General features: G+C 37.2%; 1 protein-coding gene across 1 annotated transcript in view; it reads right to left on the bottom strand.

The window, feature by feature from the left end:
• The window catches only part of ME1 (malic enzyme 1), a 179,357-nt gene that overhangs the window by 32,893 nt on the left and 126,070 nt on the right, over window positions 1–20,394 (bottom strand). The window contains exons 7-8 of the mRNA XM_032858030.1: window positions 14,547–14,656; window positions 474–571 (exon numbers count right to left, since the gene is read on the bottom strand). Coding sequence (XP_032713921.1) covers window positions 474–571; window positions 14,547–14,656 — 208 coding nt within the window. The remainder of the gene's footprint in view (window positions 1–473; window positions 572–14,546; window positions 14,657–20,394) is intronic.

A 20,394-nucleotide genomic window follows, 5' to 3' on the forward strand; every position in this document is an offset into this window, starting at 1 on the left:
GCTGCAAAATATGCAAAAGAAAAGACCACGCCACCATTTGATAATCTCTAGAAATTTAAGATTGTGGAAAGTATCACTATACTTCTATACTAAAGCCTCCTAAGACAAATGAATATGCCTCAATACTTAACTGCGGTATCTTTCAAAAAAACCTATAGCTGGGGGGCATCTGGGTAGCTCAGTGGGTTAAAGCCTCTGCTTTCAGCTCAGGTCATGATCCCAGGGTCCTGGAATCGAGTCCCACATCTGGCTCTCTGCTCAGCAGGGAGCCTTCTTCCCCCTCTCTCTGCCTGCCTCTCTGCCTACTTGTGATCTCTGTCTGTCAAATAAATAAATAAAATCTTAAAATAAACAAACCTATAGTTGCAAAACACTAAAAATCCGAAAGATATCTCAAACTTCTAATTAATGAATAATTAAGATAAACTCTATTCATTAATTTAAGGAAATGTAAGTCTTGGATGAGCAGGTACCTCTCCAGCTCCTTGAAACAGTATTGTTTGATCAGACAGTTTGTTCTTGGTTATTCGAAGAGCCGCAAGGATGCCCGCTACTGCCACAGACGCTGTTCCTAAAACAGGTAAGAAATAGCCTTGAGTAAGCCTGAATCAGATCCTGCCAAACTCGACATCTGGAATCTTTATTCACATCGTGAACTCGTCGCACAACAGGGTAACTGGTACAAAAAGGGAACCTGCGGTTGGCTGACCCCATGCTTAGAGGTGAGGTGAAATTCTCAGGCTACTGACATCAGTATTTTAGGATAGCAGCTCAGGACTATTCCTGATCACTTTCCAAAAAGATTCTGTGACTTAATGTGGTGATTTAATGAATAAGAGCACGGGGTTTGGATTCTTATGTGGATTCCAGCTCAGCCGTTTACTAGCTGGATGAATTTAGAGAAATTTTTTTTTAAGGTTTTATTCATTTATTTGAGAGAGACTGAGTGAGAGGGAGAGAGCATAAGCCAGGGGGAGGGGCAGAGGGAGAGGGAGAAGCAGACTCCCTGCTGAGAGCCCCACGAACCACCAGGACTCAATTCTAGAACCCCAGGATCATGACCTAAGCCCAAAGGCCAGATGCTTAACTGGGGCCACCCAGGTGCCCCTAGAGAAATTATTTTGTATACCAGTTTCCTCATTTGTAAAATAGTTGTACTGTGTGAGATAAAACAGTACTAAATGCTATTATATTCTTCCACCTAATTACTCTAGGGACTCTGAAACCTATTACTGATCCCTCTACACAAAGTGAGCATGCAGTAGATGCTTGCTGATATTAGTGGTGGTCATAATGATGTTTTCAATACATCTGGAATTTAACCTTTTAATCTTTGATCTGAAAAAGTGACAGTTAATAGCAATTAAAATCTGGTGTTATGCATCTTTTAATTGGCTTCCTACCTATAATAATCAGGGGTGGGTCTCAAAGGAGCTAGACAAAATTAGTGTAAAATTTACCTACATGAAGACAGCTTTTCCTTATCATGGCCCAGGGTCATAGAAACTTCCAGTTCTACTTTTATTACTTGGACATAACATATAAGCTTTCATAGACAACAAGAATGGTTTTCTTGCTTTTAAACATAATTATATAGCTCAACTTTATTGGCTCATGTCTGAAATAAAACTTTGTACCCTCCTGCAGTACTTTCCAGATGCATCTACATTTTACTCCTCAAAAAACACTAGGAACCTATAATGGTTCCTAGATCCCTCACCTAGGTAGCAAAGCTTAGTTAAACTTTAAACCCTCGTATTTGGTTTTAAAAAAATAGATTCAGAATAGGTTTGATGAACAACACAATGATGAAGTGTTATATATGCCAAGTGCCGAAGATGAATGAGCATTTTACCATTGGTATGTTTGTTCCTTTCAATCTTTTGGTTCGTTGTTTCTTTCTTGTAGAATGTGGTAGTCATAAATAAGATCATGATAAATGATAATTACTGAAGACCTGTGTGTCGCTTGCATTTTTTTAATTTAGAAACAATGTAAAACTTGAAAATAAAATGCTTGCAATTTTGAGCCAGCATTATAATAAATTATGAACTGTGGCAAGTCATATACATTATGTAGAAGCTACTCTTCTATACATTATTTAAAATGAAAGCCGGTTTTCTTTTGGGAAATACCTAGCAGTGGAATTATTGAATGATATGGTATTTCTATTTTTAAGTTTGGGGGGAATTTCCATATTGTTTTCCCCAATGGCATGCCAATTTGTATTCCCAGCAACAGTGCCTAAGGGTTCCTTTTTCTTCACATATTTGCCAACACTTGTTATTTCTTGTCTTTTTTATTTTAGCCAATCTGACAGACATAAGGTTATATCTCATTGTGGCTCTGATTTGCATTTCCCTAATGATGAGTGATGTTGAACATCTTTTCATGTATCTGTTGGCCATCTGTATGTCTTCTTTGCAAAGATGCATAGTCAGGTTCTCTGCCTATTTCTAATTAGATTATTTGTTTTTTGGTGTTGAGTTGTATAAGTTCTTTCCATATTTTGGATATTAACCCCTTATTGGATATATCGGCAAACAAATGAAAACACTAATTCAAAAAGATATATGCACCCCTCCGTTTACTGCAGCATTATTTACAATAGCTAAGATATGGAAGCAGCCCAAGTGTCCACTGAGAGGTGAACAGATAAAGATGACATGCTGTGTGTACATACATACACATACACACACACACACACAATGCCATAATGAGATCTTGCCATTTACGACATATATGGACCTACAAGACATTAGGCTAAGTGAAGAAAGTCAGACAGAGAAAGACAAATACTTATGTGTGGCATCTAAAAAATAAATGAATAGGGGCGCCTGGTGGCTCAGTCAGTTAAGCATGCTTTAAGCTCAGGTCATGATTCCAGGGTCCTGGGATTGAGCCCCACGTTGGGCTCCCTGTGAATCTATCTCTCCCTCTGCCTGCTGCTTGCTCCCCTTGCTTGTGCGCTCGCTCTCTCTCTCTCTCTCTCTGTGTTAAATAAATAAATAAAAACTTTAAACAGAATGAATAAACAAACAAAAAGCAGAACTAATCTATAAATACAGAGAATTAACAAACTAACGGTTGCCAGAGAGGAAGGATGGGCAAAATGGGGGAACGGCAGTAGGAGATACAGGCTTCCAGTTAGAGAATGAATAAGTCACAGGGATAAAAGGCACAGTGTAAGAAATAGTCAATGGTAATGTAACAGTGTTGTGTGGTGACAGATGGTAGCTACACTTGTGGTGATCATAGTGTAACATAGGGTTATTGAACCACTCTGTTGTACACCTGACACTCACAACACTATATGTAAACTATACTCAAAAAAATAGTAATAAATAAAATGAAATGAGAGCCTGTGTAAAACTATGGCTGATCTATGCAGAAACAGGATCAGAATGGTCTGTCACTTATATCAAAACAGTCTCACAAGAGCAGTTAAACAGAAGAAAAGAGGATTTTAGAGAGGTATAAGCATCCAGTCACTAGATAAGTAGTTACTCACTAATAGTAGCTCAAGCTATTTCAATCTCAGGCTTTTTGAAGTAAACTGGCCTGAAGTTTGGATTTGGGGGACTCTAAGCTCTCTTCCAACCCTGAGATGCTATCATCTTAAGGGTCTCAATAAATTCTACCAGAACCACAAGATCTATCCAGCTGAAGAACCAAAGGTAAAGTATTATCAGCAATCACTGTGTATTATCATTTTGATTTTAAATAGAACTGGGCATTTAAGAACAGAGTAAAATATTTCAGGAGATCCAAACTATAATGTGGTGACATCTTTATATGGTTACGCTGGATCATTCTGCATTAAAAGCCAATATGTTTTAAGTTTGTACACATTACCTCAAATAAGAGAAAATAAATCTCTGTCTACATTGGATGTCAGAGCCTTCTATTTAAATGTATATTCCATAACATCTCATGAGGACATAAACTTCTCTCCATAGAATTAGTTAATAAAAATAAAAAAGATATTTTTAGCACTACCAAAAAGTTAATTTGAGCATGATTCTTGCACATGTCCTAGTCCTACTTCCTGGTACAACTTTGATTTAAATTTAAATCTACAGTCAAGGGAATAAATGTGGCAAGACAATATTCTATAAAAATGCAAGTTTCACAATAAATTGTTTCAAAATAATTTTTGTTTTGAGATTGAAAACTAAATTTTTAGGAAAGCAGACAGAGGCAAGCTGAAGTTTCTTTGTGCTATGACTTTTAGAGTACTTATTATTTAACACTGATCAAAGAATGACCTCACTAATGCAGCAATTTGTTAAATCTGATTAGAATTACTATGTATAACTAGCAAAGGAGACTTACATGTAATCAAATAATTATAATCCTCATGTGCTACTAACTAAATAGATCAGACAGAACTAGAAGCAAGAGGAGCAGGAGTAACTTTGTTGAATCAGGGGCCACAGTATTAGAAGTACATGTCACCCGAGCATGGTATCAAAGGATTAACAGAAGAGGTTCAGGACCTCCGGTAGGGTGAGCATGTGCGAAAACATGGAGGCAGGGAGCACTGGTCAAAATGAGGGACCGAACACACAATTTAGTTTTCCCTCCCCCCAATAAACTCTACTAAAATACAGAATGAAGATTAAAAAAAAAAAAAAAGATAAATGAGCCACAAGAGGATAGCATTTTCGAAGCTAGAAGGCAGATGGGTAAATGACAACAGACATTAGATGTGAAAAAGCTGACTTCTTGGCAGCCATGGGGAATGCTAAGAAGCAATCGGATTAAGAAAGCAGAACTCTCAAAAGGCCTGGCTATAGGAGGCACCAAGCACCTCTGAAAGTGTGGATGAAGAAGAGGTGAAAACCAGGGGGCTGCTCAAAAATCTGGTGAGAAGTAATTATAACCCAGATTCATTTTCCTCACCTTCTAGCAGACGGCTGACCCCCCACACTCTGGAGGTTTATTTAAAAAACTGGGAAATTTATTTTCTAGAAAGGACATCTGGATTTTAAGACAACAGGCATAAGTGTAAGGCATCGGGGATAATTGGGTGCAAGGATGCCATACTTAAAAACGAGATTAAATGCAAGTTTATACACTCAATATCGTGGACCCCCAATCTTCCCCTACTTGGCTCAAAGAATAATGGCAAAAGCTCATCCTAGCAGAAAGCCACTATCAGGGGTACCTGGGTGGCTCAGTCAGTTGGTTAAGCATCTGCTTTGGGCTCAGGTCAGGATCCCAGACTCCTGGGTTTGAGCCCTTCATGTTTCTTGCTCTTCAGGGCATCTGCTTCTCCCTCTGCTCCTCACCCTGCTTGTGCTCTCTCTCTCTCTCTCAAATAAATAAATAAAATCTAAAAAAAAAAAAAAAAGAAAGAAAAGAAAGCTAATATCAAGAGAGAGACTGAGGGTGCCTGGGTTGCTCAGTGGGTTAAAGCCTCTGCCTTCAGCTCAGGTCATGATCTCAGGGTGCTGGGATCGAGGCTCGCATCGGGCTCTCTGCTCAGCAGGGAGCCTGCTTCCCCCTCTCTCTGCCTGCCTCTCTGCCTGCTTGTGATCTCTCTCTCTCTGTCAAATAAATAAATAAAATCTTAAAAAAAAAAAAGAGAGAGAGACTGAAAAAAATCTTTTCTGTGGAATCTGAGCAGTGTAAGAGAAAACAACAACAACAACAACAAAAAACCCCAAAAAACCGAGACTGATACGGAGGATTTCCTGAAAGAAATGGCTCAATCAAATCAAGTATTGGGTCAGTAAAGACCCAGAATACAAGCTCCATTTGTATACCAAACCTCCCAGAATGTAACAGGAGGGAGAACACAGAACACATGTGAAACTGTAGGTATTAAGAGTGTTGATACTGGAGAAGAGTTGGGACAAGATCATGCAGGGACTTCTACTACATACTAACAGTAACTATATATATATAAAATATATATATATATTTTATATATATATAGTTTTATATGCATATAAATATATACATAAATAAAACTAAAATTATAAGCCTTATAATTATAAAATTATATAATTATAATTTATTACAGGTAACAGCTGGCTGCTGAAAGATTCTAAATTCAGAGAGCAGTGTGGGGAGTAGATTTGAGAGTTGGAGGCTGGTGGTAAGTAGGTAAGTTAGGAAGTCATTGCAATTACTGAGAGAGGATATTGCAACAATCCAAGCAAGTTAAGAGGGAGGAAATATTAAAGAGATAAAAATCAACAGGTCTTAGTGATTAAATGCATAGATTGGGTGAGGAAAAAGTCAAGAATTATTATACATTTTCTTGTTTGGATGACTAGGAAAAAGTTTGCAAGGAAAACAGGAGTTCAATTTTTGAACTTACGAGCTCTGTCCCTTCTGTCTATGTGCTGCTCAGGGGGCAGTGCCAAGAAGGTAGTTAGATACACATGTCTGGAACTCAGCCTAGAAATCCCAGTCAGAGATAAAGAGATAAAGATCTGGAATTTGAAAACCTGTAGTTGTATTTAGGTCATGTGGGTTGATAACACTGTTCAGTGAGTGGCTAAAGGAGAGAACCCAAATGAAGAAAAACATTTAAGGAATAAGCAGAAGAATGTGATATAGGGGAAGATGGCTAAGTAAAAAATGGTCAAAGAGGTAGGAGAAGCAAGAAAGTATGGTACCATGGAACCAAAGGGAAGAAGTAGTGATAGACAGAGAAAGGTCAATCAAGAAAGAAAATGGTAAATAACTACTGGGTCTGGTGATTCCATCCTGGTGACCCTTCAGAGAGCTTTTTTAATTCCATATGCTAGAGCCGAAGCTGGAGGGCAGTGGGCTGAGGAATAAATAAAAGAACAACAGAAACAGCAGGTGTGGAGTAGCCCTTGGAAGAGCACAGATAAAAGAATGAATGAGAAGGAGATGGGAGTGGGAGGGGAAACGGGGCCAACAAAAAATATTTTATTTTTGTGTTTTTATGAGAAGAATGACAAGGACTGTTGGAGGAAAGAATTTAGGGTCAAGGGAATTATTTCCAGAATAAAAGCAATTTAAGCATGATAGAGGATAATGGGAAGAAGGCAGCAGAGAAAAAGAGGCTGAAGACACAAGAAAAGAAGCTGTCTACTAATTCTAAGGAGCTTTTCTTAATAGGTCTGGCTTCATTATTAGGAAAGCAAAGTAATGTTTGAAAAATTCTGCTTAATTAAATTCTTTAGGAAGAAGATTGTGACAAAATAGTCCTACATTAAAATTCTTGTGCCTCTTTTTTTAAATAAATATGACAAAATAAATTCTAATATAAGAAAGTAGTCCAAAAAAAAAAAAAAAAAGAAAATAGTCCAAATAGATTTTTGTCTTCTAGTATAAAGACATCATAACAGAAATGCAGGGGAATGTAATTATGGTGTCTACATATAAAATAAAGTGCTTTGGAATAATAATGTTACATCAACTAAGTATTAACTTAGAGTCTACAAATAAGAGGAAAGAGTGTCATCAGAATAGTTTTTTTCTGTATAACTTATCTTGTATGATACAGTTATATCTAATATTCTTTCACATAATTAAGTGTTGACATGAACAACGTCTCTTCTAAGAGATGACAGCAAATACCAAATTACAACATAAACTAGTAACAGTACCACTTTGAAAAGAACACTAATAGAAACAATAGGTTTTGGGGATTAAGTAATGAAAAGATTGTATTTTAGGTATCTTTGTGTTACAGCTCAACAACTCAGTAAAAAGTGCTGTCTTTTTACACTTGAAAAATTTATCCATAAGTACATTGTAACAAATGCATTAAACCATTAAAATCCAGATGGACAAAGACTAAAAAGATCACCTATAATCCTACTGCCTAAGTCAAAACATTTTCAACATTCTCATGAATACTCTTACAACTGCTCTCTATATTTGATAATGCAAACTAAAGAAAATTTTAATTTGTAAAAACAATCTCATGTCATGTCTACTGTTTTAACACCCTTTCTGTATGTTTTTCGCTATTATTTTTTTGCTATTAGAAATAACATTACATGCCTGCTTGTGCTTTCTCTCTCTCTCTTTCTGACAAATAAATAAATAAATAAAATCTTTAAAAAAAAAATTCTCTTTGGGGAGCCTGGGTGGCTCAGAGGGTTAAGCCTCTGCCTTCAGCTCAGGTCATGATCTCGGGGTCCTGGGATCAAGTCCCACATTGGGCTCTCTGCTCAGCAGGGAGCCTGCTTCCCTCTCTCTCTCTGCCTGCCTCTCTGCCTACTTGTGATCTCTGTCAAGTAAATAAAATCTTTAAAAATAAAGAAAAATAACATTACAATAGAGACTGCATTCCAGAGGGGGCAATGGGTGGCCAGGGCCCTCCTCCAACCCAACACAATCCTTTTTCCCTGCTCTGGGAGGCAGCCCTGTCACCTGCCACCTGGAAAGGGATATAGGAAGGTCTGCCCCTGTCTGGCTTCTCTGGGCTTCTTTGCTAAAAGACTGTGGCTCTTTACCAACTGAAAAGGGCAATCAGAGAAGTGGAAAATACACAACATCAAAATAGAAGTTGATCCATGCTTGATGATGTTCTTTGAAGACGGGAGAAAGGCAGCATATTGTTCTGAGATATGGAAGAACACAGTTTTGATGACAATACATTGGTCAAAGAAGGGGTCAGTTCTGAGGCAGTTCTGAGGGTGGGGGAAGAGGCCAAGTCTAAGCAAAATCTCACAAAATGAGAAAAGGAGTATGCTGTGGGTGTTAGAATGTGACGGACTGCCAGAACAACCCCTGTATTCTGACCAAGCCCAGAGATGCAACAACCCAGCACGGCACCATTTGGTACAGAACACAGTTACCACAGGAATGTTGTCCTTACTTGTATCCGGCTATGCACAGCAGTTTCATTACACTCTTTGTAGTTACTTGGCAATTCCAGGGCTAAACAGGATGAAGTTTATTGTACAAGTGGAGACATTAGGAGAATTTGGGGTTCTTTCCTTTTTCTTATTGGCTTGGGATTTTCCCGAGCAAAGCTGAGAAAGGCAGTGAAGACCGCCCTCCAGGACTATGTAAGCACTAGCTAGTGATTGTATTTGGTTTATTCTGGGGACACCTCTTACAGATCAGACCCACCCAGAGCTTCTCTTGCTTGTTTACTTCTCCTTGCTTGTCCTTGTCGAGCATACCCCTTGTGTCCGGCTTCCTCCTGGGTCATGCCCAGGGTGAAAAAGCAGCATTGATCAGAGAGCATGGTGCTGCGTGGAATGCCCCAAGTGCAGGACGTGATGCTGGGCTTCTTAGTCATGGCCAGTGGCCAGTGTGCTGATCCTTATCTAAGCAGGAGCCAGAAATGATTTCAGTATTTTCACGGCTTCCCTGTAAATATTGGCTTGTTGGTCAGGTTCTTTTCTCCATGCATGCTGCTTTTCTACCATAAAATTCTCATAAAGACTTACCTCATAGCACCATATTATCTAAAGCTGTGTAAAGAAAGCAACGGGCATAAAAAAATTCATATCTCAGGAATCTCTGCTTCCATTATTTTAATGTTAACAGTCACGGAGCTGTTGGATGTCTCCATGGAGCTGGGCTGCTCCCTGGCCAGAGTGCTCATCTCTTCCCAAGGCCACATGGTTACCAAGCAGACCCTGTCTTAAATTGAACCTATTTGTGACTTCTTGGTTATCATTTTTCTGGCGTCCATATGTAGGTCTTCACCTGTTTCCCACTTTTGTGGGGTGTAGGAGCTCACCATCCTGATGGTCCCTACTTTGTCGGTGGTGATCATGCAGTCTGCTCTGGCATCTCCGGTTCTTATCTTCTCTTGCTTAAGACCAGCCTAAACGTCATGTGGATGGTGGCCACGGAGGCCCAAGGGAGCAGGTTCTCTTCTAGCTCGGGAGCAAAGCACACAGGGCAGGCATCGTTTCTTAGAGGCATACCTCCTAATCCTGAGTGGGACCATGCTCAGCCTTTGACTGGTCCTTGTGGTGTGGAGAGCTGCGTTACCCAGTATGAGCCACCTCCGAGAGATGGCCAAGGCCTGAGGGCTCCCAAATGACCCACGACTGCACAAAGTGAAACCTGTGTGTCAGAATGCAGAAGCTTGGGACACTTCTATAGTGTACATTTAGTGCACACGTCTGTGAGCCATCTACGTCAGGAACAAAACACTCCATTAAAGGGGGGGCTTTGTATCAGCCCTGCTTTACAACGATTACTGCCACAGTTTAGGCTCTTCCAGAATAGTTTACTGCATTCGACTGATCAAGAACAGTACAAATATAATGCTGCCTTTTACAAACCAGCTTTACTGTTTTGTTTGGATGTGCCTTTCCTTTTGAAATGAACGTTAACTTTCTATTGCTCCTTTGTTAGTTCATGATTTTTTGGTTAAAAAAAATCAGTGTTTTATTCATTGTTCAACTTAAGTATGTTAATATTTGTTATTAACATTTTTGTGATGTGAAATTTTAATTCTGGCAATAAGTTTGAGAAGTTACATATAGTGCTTAAAGCCTGTGTTTTCTACAATGAGACAAGTACCTTCTAAATGTCTTTGTTTTTATTATAATAATTTAAAGTAAAACACTTGTGTCGATTTTTATTAAGTATATCATTCTTTTAAAATATTTGTTTTGAATCTCAAGAATATACATGCTTTAAAAAGATCATTTATGATCAGAGTATAATTAATTGAAAAAATAACATTCAGTAGTAATGTTAACAATAAATAAATAATGTTAGCAATAATGTTAATAAAAATAAATATCCTTATCTAAACAGACATTTCTCCAAAGAAGATACATAAATAGCAAACAGGTAAATGAAAAGGTGCTCAACATCACTCATCATCAGGGAAATGCAGATCAAAACCACATGAGATATCACCTTGTGTCCTAGAAAGGCTATTATCAGAGACAAGAAGTAACAAGAGTTGGCAAGGATGTTGAGAAAAGGGAACCCACGTGCTCTGCTAGCAGAAAAGTAAACTGCTGGGCCACTATGAAAAAAACTATGGAGATTCTTCAAAAATTAAAAATAAAACTACCATATGATCCAGCAATTTCTCTTCTGGGTATTTATCTAAAGGAAATGAAATCACTATCTGGAAGATATCGGACCCTCATTTTCAGTGCAGTATTATTTACAATTGCCAAGACATGGAAACAATGTGGATATCCATCGATGGATGAACACATAAAGAAAATGTGAAACAAACACAGACACGTACACACCCAATGGAGTATTATTCAGCCATAAGAAAAGAAGGAAATCCTCATCTTTGTGACAAGAGGAATGGATCTTGAGGGCATTATGCTAAATGAAGTAAGTCAGATTGAGAAAGAGAACTACTATAGGAGCTCACTTATATGTGGACTCTAAAACAAAACCAAAAACAAGCAAACAAAAAAAAAAATTCACAGATAAGGAGAAGAGAATGGTGATTGCCTGAGGTTGGGGGTAGGGGGGGGGAGGGTGGGCAAACAGCATGAAGGTTGTCAAAAGGTACAAACTTCTAAGTAAGTCCTGCAGATGTAATGTACAGCATGGTGACTACAGTTAACAACATCATATTGTACACTTCGAAGTTGCCAAGAGCCCATTTTAAAAGTTCTCATCACAAGGAAAAAAACCTGTAACCATATGTGGTGATGATGGATGTTAACTTACTATAGTAATCATTTTGCAATATATACATATATAACTCATTATACTGGACACCTAAAACCAATACAATGTGATATGTTAGTTATCTCAATTTAAAAAGTAAGTACATATTTAAAATAAACAAATAAATGCCCTTGCACATTTGCTTTACACACCTTTATTTTCTCAGGATAACTTTCTAAAAAGAAAATTGTTGTCTCAAAGAACTGTATGTTTTAAGGTTTTTGATATACACTGCCTCCCCAAGAGTTACACCACTTTATATTTCCATCATTATATAAGGGTGCATATCTTCTTACAGCATCACTAACACTGGGATTATAATAAAAATTTTGGACATCTTGATAGAGAAAATCAGTTTCTCATTTGCCATTTCATAAGCTTTTTAGAACTTAATGGCATTGAACTTTGAAGCAGGTTTTCTGGCCAGTGGTCTCCTTTTGTGAAAAGTCTGTTCTTACCATGTCTGATTTTTATCTTTTCAATGATCAAAGCATTTAGTATAAGATTGGGCTGTATTTACCTTATTTTTTAAAAAATCCTAACAATCAAACTAGTTTATTATGGCTAAAACTTCTACATAAAATATTTACAATGTGATGGTAGAAAACAACTATTCCAGAGAGGCCATTATGAGAACAACTCTTTTTATAATTGATTTTAAATGACCGGAGGATGAGACATTATTTTCATCTGAATTTGCTAAATTCTGATAGTCTCCTGATTATATTATTAAATGTTCAATTTTTTTTTCTTTTTAAGATTTTATTTGTTTTCATTTTTTCTTTTTAAGATTTTATTTGTTTATTTGACAGAGACACAGCAAAGGAGGGAACACAAGCAGGGGGAGCAGGAGAAAGAGAAGCAGGCTTCCTGCTGAGCAGAGAACCCGATGTGGGACTCCCTCCCAGGATCCTGGGATCATGACCTGAGCTGAAGGCAGACACTTAATGACTGAGCCACTCAGAAGCCCCGTAGTGTCCAATTTAGATTTAGATTTAACCAGCACATTTTTCCAGTTAAATATAATTTATAGTTAGAATGCATTAAAGTCCAAATCTCTACCCAAGACCAAAATCTCTATCGTTTAAAATTATTTTAGACCAGTAATGTAGAATTTTAAGTATTTTTAAAATCAAATACTTTTCATAAACTATCTTTAAATAACATATCTGTTCAAAAAAGAAAAGAAAAAAGTTCTCCCAAGGGTTCAGTGTGAAACATTTATTTACATGGTGAAGCAGTAATAGCTACATAATTATTTTTCTTGGTCCTGAAAAGCAATTTCTATGCCCACAATGGGGAAAGTATTACATTGTGGGCAAGATGGTAAAAACAGAAGGTTAAAAAGGTAAAATGGAAACATATGGGGGAAAAGTGTCACTAGGGACACTATTTTGGTATGGAGAAATGCACAAAATGGTTTGGTCATTTCTAATCAGAATCCCACTAACTTGCCAAAAGTTTTCTCTAGTCAGAGATTGGGCCTATTTTTCTCAAATCTTTTTGTTGGCTAAGGCAGTAACTCTTAAATTCTTATGTGTAAATAGGTAAATATGCAGATTGTGTTTTAGGACAGGTTAGCTGGGGTGAAATCTTAATGATTTAATGCCTCCACTGTGGTGACCCGTTGGGTGGAGGGGGGAGCACTCTGCCGTGGGTCCTCCAGGGCAACTCTGCTTGTAGTGCTCTTGGACTTGGCTTAGCATCTGCCTCATATTTCCTGCACTCCTGACTTTAATTCAGATGCAGCCCAGGCCTTGACCTCTAAATTCTTTGTCCTAGTTGATAGGAGCTCTGACCCTAGTTCCCAAATACTCATTTTGTTTGATGATTTGGATTTAGCATTCTTTGTCTTAAACTGAACTCTGATGCCTACTAATTCTGCAAAATGGTTCAAAAGTATGTAATATTGGTCTTTAACGTCTATATGGACATTTCTGTGGGAGCCACAAATTCAAAAGATAAGAATATTAAAGAAAGGACAGTTTGTTTAATAGTTGATGTGGCTATTTTATTTAAAATTTTTTAAGATTTTATTTTTAAGTAATCTCTACACCCAACATAGGACTTGAACTTACAACTCTGAGATCAAGTCTCATGCTCTATACCAACTGACCCAGCCAGGTGCCCCTAACGTGAGGATTTGAGAGACTACTGCAAAATGAACTGTAAGTGACTCAGACACTGGTCTACAAAATCTGTTTGCAGCATGGAAGGCACGCTATAATACCTGTATCTTCAAGTTAGGGCCATAGCTCTGGAAAATTAGACTCCTTACTTCCCTTCTGAAATCCTCCAAATATTCACTTCTCATAAATAAATACTTAGAAAGAAATTTAATAAAACAGGGAGAAAACAAAGTTGAAAGAATGTAAAGCATCTTTGTCATGAAAATGGCACTAAAGTATCAATGTGATTAATATTGCAAAGGACCTGGGAAAAAGAAAGATTCGACCAATTACTTTAGCGTGCCCCAAAAGGTACAGAGGCTTATTGTATTTAAACACATTATATTTATCTAGCTATGTCACACTACAGATTTTAAGCATAGTGAATTTTTAAAATTATGTTTGTAAAGTATATTTTAGTACATAGGGTCTTTTCACAAACGAGTGTTTGTACTCAACACAAACTCTCTGAATAGAGAAACATCATCCTCGTTTACATTTAAGCTTTTCTTTAACCACCTCATTTCCAATAGCATTCACCTTATTTCACTTGGGCTGTCTTCCTCCAAAGTTCCACGTTGGTGCTTCCCATCACTCAGATCTAATCCTTCATGGAAATACTACATTAGAACACCTCACTCATCGTCTCCAATCTCCCACGGTTCCAGTTTATTCAACTGTTCCCATTATACCTATTCTTTAACATCATGGGAGCATATGGGCCCTTCTGTCTTATATCTTCACTTCCTTTCCTATCCAGCTTACCTTGAATATCATCATTGAACGTGCAGTACTGGTTTTGATATTTCTTCAGGAGACGAAAGGCATTTATATTGGCAAAATCTTCAAACTGAATAAGGCAATTCATTCCATACCTACGGGACAAAACATTCACATGAGAAGAAGTTCATGAAATAGCATACAAAAATAAACCTTTAAAATTAGCCTACAGAAAAGACTAAAACATTTTATTTATTTATTTATTTTTTATTATGTTATGTCAGTCACCATACAGTATATCATTAGTTTTTGATGTAGTGTTCCATGATTCATTATTTATGTATAACACCCAGTGCTCCAAGCAACACATGCCCTCCTTAATACCCACCACCGGGCCAACCCATACCGCCACCCCACTCCTCTCTAAAACCCTCAGTTTGTTACTTGGAGAAACAAACAGTTTCTTTTAAAGGTCCTATCTTGTTACTTAGTATAAGTATGTTACACAATGTCTGTTCAGCAAATTTTCACTGTACACTTACTACAGGAAAAGCACTGTGTTGGCTCTGTGAAATAAAATCACAAAAATACGGTCCCTACCATTAAAGAATTTAAAATTAGTAGAAACAAAAATATTTTGAAATAAATGAAAAGTAATGTAAAAGTGGTATAAACAAGGAATTGTAGATGTTGAGAGGATAGGTATCACTTCTGGCTGGGGTCACAGACCACGTAATAAATGAACTGAGTTTTAAGGAATAGCTATGATTTCAAAAATAGAGATGTAGGTTTTCACAAGCCAGGTAAATACTAGAAGCAACATAATTGAGGTGAAAACTGAGAAAGAATACATTTTTCAAAAAACAGCAAGAAAAAAAATAAGACAGGAAACCTAAAAACAAAACAAAAACAAAAACAAAATCCCCCAAAAACCAGCAAGAAGTCCTAATTGGCTATCATGTGGAGATACATGTAAGGGTGTACTGAAAGAAAAAGTTAGGTTTTTATATTGGAAACCTTAAAATTCAAACCTAGGATTCTGGTTTTTATTCTACAACAATGGCCAAACACTGCAGGGTGCTGGGCTTTGAAATATATTGGGCAGATTATTTCTGATACGAACAGCTTACTTGTCTGACTCTTCATATGCATGGTCACCCACCCACATAACCTAGCCACGGCAAAATAAATGAACATTACTGATAAGCCAAGATTCTAAGTGTTGCCGGAGAAAGCCATATAGCCATCTAGCTATTATAGATTTATGGTCTCCGCCTGAGCTAGACTCTCACTGCTGCTCGATGTGGGATTCCTCTTACTTGTTCTGGGTCAGCATCCACTTCCATTATACCCAATGGTCACTCCTAATGTTTTCCAATCCTTTTAAACTTTGCCCTCTTTCCCTTGTGACCTACATATGCATATGATTTCCCTACTCTAGTATACTGTGCCATTAATCATGTACAGTATTCTTGTTTGTTTTTAACAAAAGAAATTCTAAATTTTTATATAGTCAGAGCTTTCGCTTTTTATTTATAGTTGCTATCCTTGATGTTATGCTTATTGTGGTCTTCTCCACATTTATTTAAATATTAATAAAAAATTCCTTCTAGTGATATCATCGATTTAGGAAATAATCTCTACATCTGGTATTGTTTTGATTTCATTTTTTTAAAAAAGACAATCAGAATTTCTGTTTTATATATTTACGAGTCAGTATATACAGTTGGTAATTAAAACCGTGAGCATGATTGAGATTCTATTTGGATGCACACACACCTATGTACAGTAGCCAAGGACAGAGTAGTAGGAAACACCGATGCTTAAGTGCCGAGGATGTCACCAAGGAGAAAGAAGAAATGATTCCCTGTTTAGAAGAAGGCACAGAGAAGTATGACATCCCAGAAGTCTAGGGAATAGAAGTTTAAGGAAAAAGAAAATTCATGCAACTATTCCAGCACGAGTCCATCATTTCCTCTCATCACCTGTGACCAGATATTATATTCTGTTACATACTAGGGTTGGTTTCTGTGCTTTTCCTCTTTTATTCTACTATTGCTAGTGGCAACAAATATTCTTTCACTTTTAAATAATATGCATGTGTCTGTATACCCTTGCTTATTCTTTACAACCACCCCATGGCACAGGCAGTAGTACTGTTATCTTACATAGGAGAAAACAGCCACAGCATGTTGAAACTGCCTCGTAATAATAGCTCAATGGTAATGATTAGTGTACTGATCTCTTTATCCAGAAAAAAAGTCCGTGTTTTAATTACTATAGTTTTTAAATCTCTTAAATACTTAGTGATATTTACTTCTCTTTCTCTTTATGTATTTGCTTGGCTGTGGCAGTGGTTGAAAACACAGGCTTTAGAGTGAGAGCTCCTGGGGTGTCATCCTGTCCTCCTCCTTTATTCTATATTCTTAACTGTCCTGTGCTTCTGTCTCCACTAGAATAAATGAGAATAACAATGGCATACTGTCATAGGTTTATCAGAATTAAGTGATAAATGTAAGTTCTCAGTGTGTGAAGACTGACACATGAGTGCCCTATAATCACGAAATATTTTTTACTTAATAGCAACAGAAGAAGCAATGGTCAGTGGGGATCTTCAAAGACCTAACAGAAAATAACTGTCATCTTAAAATAGTATGTCTACTAAAGCTACTCTTCAAGTGTAAGGTTGTGATTCAACTATACTTTGAAAAAATAAAATGAAAATAAAGCATTTTTTTTAAGTAGGGTTGAAACAAAGACATCTTCAGATAAATAGAAACCAAAGGACTTCAACTAAGGCAACTTTCCAAGGGTATATTTCACAAAGAAAATAATCCCGCAAAAAGTCTATGATAAATTAAAACAGTAAAATATAATAACAAGGAATTTTTGTCCATATAAAATAGTAAAGAGGAATAAGCCTAACAGAGGGAGGAGACCGGGAAAATTTTTCCCCAAACAGCAACAGTAGAGCAGAACAAATCCTTCAAAACAACCATTTCAGGGCTCTGGAAATCAACTAAAGGCAAAGGGAGCAAAAATTTAAAAGGAAAACGTGGGAGTGGGGTCAAATCTTGAAAGGAACATCAAATTTTTATGCTCCTTATATGTATGATGCCATTCTAGTGAACTCTTTAGGTAGCTTTATTAGAAATTACTAAAATGTTTTTAAGAACTGGTAAAAGCATTTCTCTGGTTAGAAATCACTACTTTTCTTTCACAACCTCAGCAAAGCCACATACTTTGTGTTAGCAACTGGTTACCCCCTGAACTGGAATATCAGTTGACAACCATCTGGTGCTTGCGATGGCTCCTTCCCTCCTTCTCTGCTTTCCACACAGGCTTTTAGAAAGTAAAGGCTGCACGCTTGTAGACAGAGTCCTCATACAGCTCGCTCCTCTCAGGTCAGGTACCCATGTCTAGCAGCACCAGATGATTTGTCATTATGTTCAGAAGCAGCAGAACCTTGTGGTTTCAGTATGTGAAGACGAATCAGAGCCTTCTCAGTTCTATTCCTGGACCCACTACTTACTTGGGTCCTGCGGTTTTGGACTTTATACAGCTTCTCTGTGGTTAAAATGAAATCCCCACAATATGGTTTGCCTTCAGTGTTTAGGACACAATGTGGTAAGGCTACAAGTTTATAATATTTTGTAAGTAAAATCTAGGAGTAACCAGCCATAGGGAGTAAAATGCTACGCAGGATACTTCATCATTTACAAATGTTTATTTTAGAATTATCCCCTGGAGAATATTGTGTGTCTGTTTTAATTTCATGACTTTTCTCTACCTGGTAGTTAACTCTGATTTGACTCGTAAAGATTGAGAGGCTTCCTGGATTCATTTTGTAATACAGCATCCTGCATCATGTAATAAAAGAAAACCATGCAGGAGATATTTCGTTCCATGTTGAACCAACCTTGTCACTATGAAATTACAAGTAGTGGAACACAAGGAACTTAGCCAATTCGATTCTACATAACTATGAAAAGAACCTACTATTTTATGATCAAAATATCACATAAAATAGTGGGTGTAAATGGTTTTAAAAGTTAACAGAAATACCGCCCATAAAATTAACCTGTGAAAACTGCAAATTTTCTCTTGTGGCATTGTTAAATCACAGAAAACCTTGTTATAGTGACTGATCATGGCTGACCCATCTAGCACTAGCAAGGGCCAGGCACTGTGCTCTGCTCTCTACACAGATTATGTCATTTAAATTCTTTCATCAACCCGAAGAGGAAGGTAGTTATTACCCCTTTTACACATGAAGAAACTGAAGCTCAGATTCAGGGCCATAGCTGAGTGCATTACTGCCAATACGTGGTAGGGCCCGGACTGAACCACAGGGCCCATGGTTTTAAATACTATCTATACTGGCTTCCACAGAGCACCAAGATCACGATCAAGTCAATGAAGCGAACAGTATATTTACAAATAAAAGGATGGCAGTGATAAAATAAAGGAGTTATAATTTTACAAAACTAGCAAGACAGCATTTGTATGTATTCAATATGCTAGGCAATGTCATCATAGAAAGCATATAAAACAGATATTGGTGAAAACAATGAGTCTTTCTTTGATTATAAACTATTAAGAATTCACTGTATCCAGGTCAGCCAAGCACATTTTGAGTTTCCCCAAGAGATACAGTGTCATTCTTTGAGGAGTAACTGTATACATGGCACTATACGGTACTGAAGATCTGGGGTACTTTAACTCTGATGGGTACTCAAAAATAATTTATTACAATTATTCATTTTTAATAATGTAACTGAGATCTGAGGGTGCTCAAAGAATTAAGCAGCACTAGGACCCATGGATCTGGTGCTTTAAACGCTTCCAGTCTCACTGTGAAGACAAAGGATATAAGCAAAAATTTAAAGATTCAGGTTAAAAGGAAAATCAGGAGTACAAAAGAGACCACTATTGGATTTAGAGAAGACAGCATGAATTAGAGGAGGCTTCAGCTGGGCCCTTGGCTAGGATTTAAATGAGGAAAAGAGTTGGGTGGGGAGTAAAAAAACAGAGGTCTCAAAGTTTGTGCTGGAGAACATGGAGGATGCTAGTTTGAGGGACTTCAGAAGATCAGTACTGGTGGCTGAGTTTCAGAATATGAATATTCTAGAATTCTAGGATAAGTAATTTGAAGTTCACTGAGGTTCCCTCTGGTCAAGAGCCATCCAAGTGTAATTCTTCTTTGTAGGTAAGAATTAAGAACAGAAAATTGTTCATTTCCTTGTTGGTTCACTGTAACACATTGCAGTTCCACTTCCTGCTATCTTTACATCTGTATCACTGCATCACATTTAGATACTCCTCTCATTTCTTTTGTCACCCCTTCTATCATACTTTGCTGACACTTCTTAATTATTGTCCATGAGAGTGGAGATTACAAAGATTCAACAGTAATCATCCATTCTTTCGTTCTTTTCCCTCTACAGTCTTTCCCTTACCAAGTTCACCAGTTCTTAGGGAATCATGAGTCATCTTTAGACAAATGACTTCTAAATCTTTATCTCTGTTGCTGATCTTTCAAAGAAGCTCCAATTCTCTGTTGTCAAATGACAATAAAAAAGACTTGGAGAAATGTTATATTATGGATCTTTTTTTCTTTAAGTGAGAAATAAATGTTTAAGGTAACGTTTTTATATATTGTCAACCATTCTTACTCTGTAATGGATTTCTGTAAAATTTTCTACAGCATCAAAGAAAATTACAACTCTTTTATGTCAAGGCCAACCAAGAATCACAAGCAAAACTGAGTCATTTTGTTTAGGTGTCAACTGCTTCCCCCCAAAAAATAGAAGTTTGTGAGATTGTGAGTTCCTTAAAATTCAACAAATTGCAAAGCTGCATTTATAACTACAATTTCCACTTAGTATTTTTT

Source organism: Lontra canadensis, unplaced genomic scaffold, assembly GCF_010015895.1.
Source record: "Lontra canadensis isolate GAN:19392208 unplaced genomic scaffold, GSC_riverotter_1.0 scaffold14, whole genome shotgun sequence".
NCBI classification, from domain to species: domain Eukaryota; kingdom Metazoa; phylum Chordata; class Mammalia; order Carnivora; family Mustelidae; genus Lontra; species Lontra canadensis.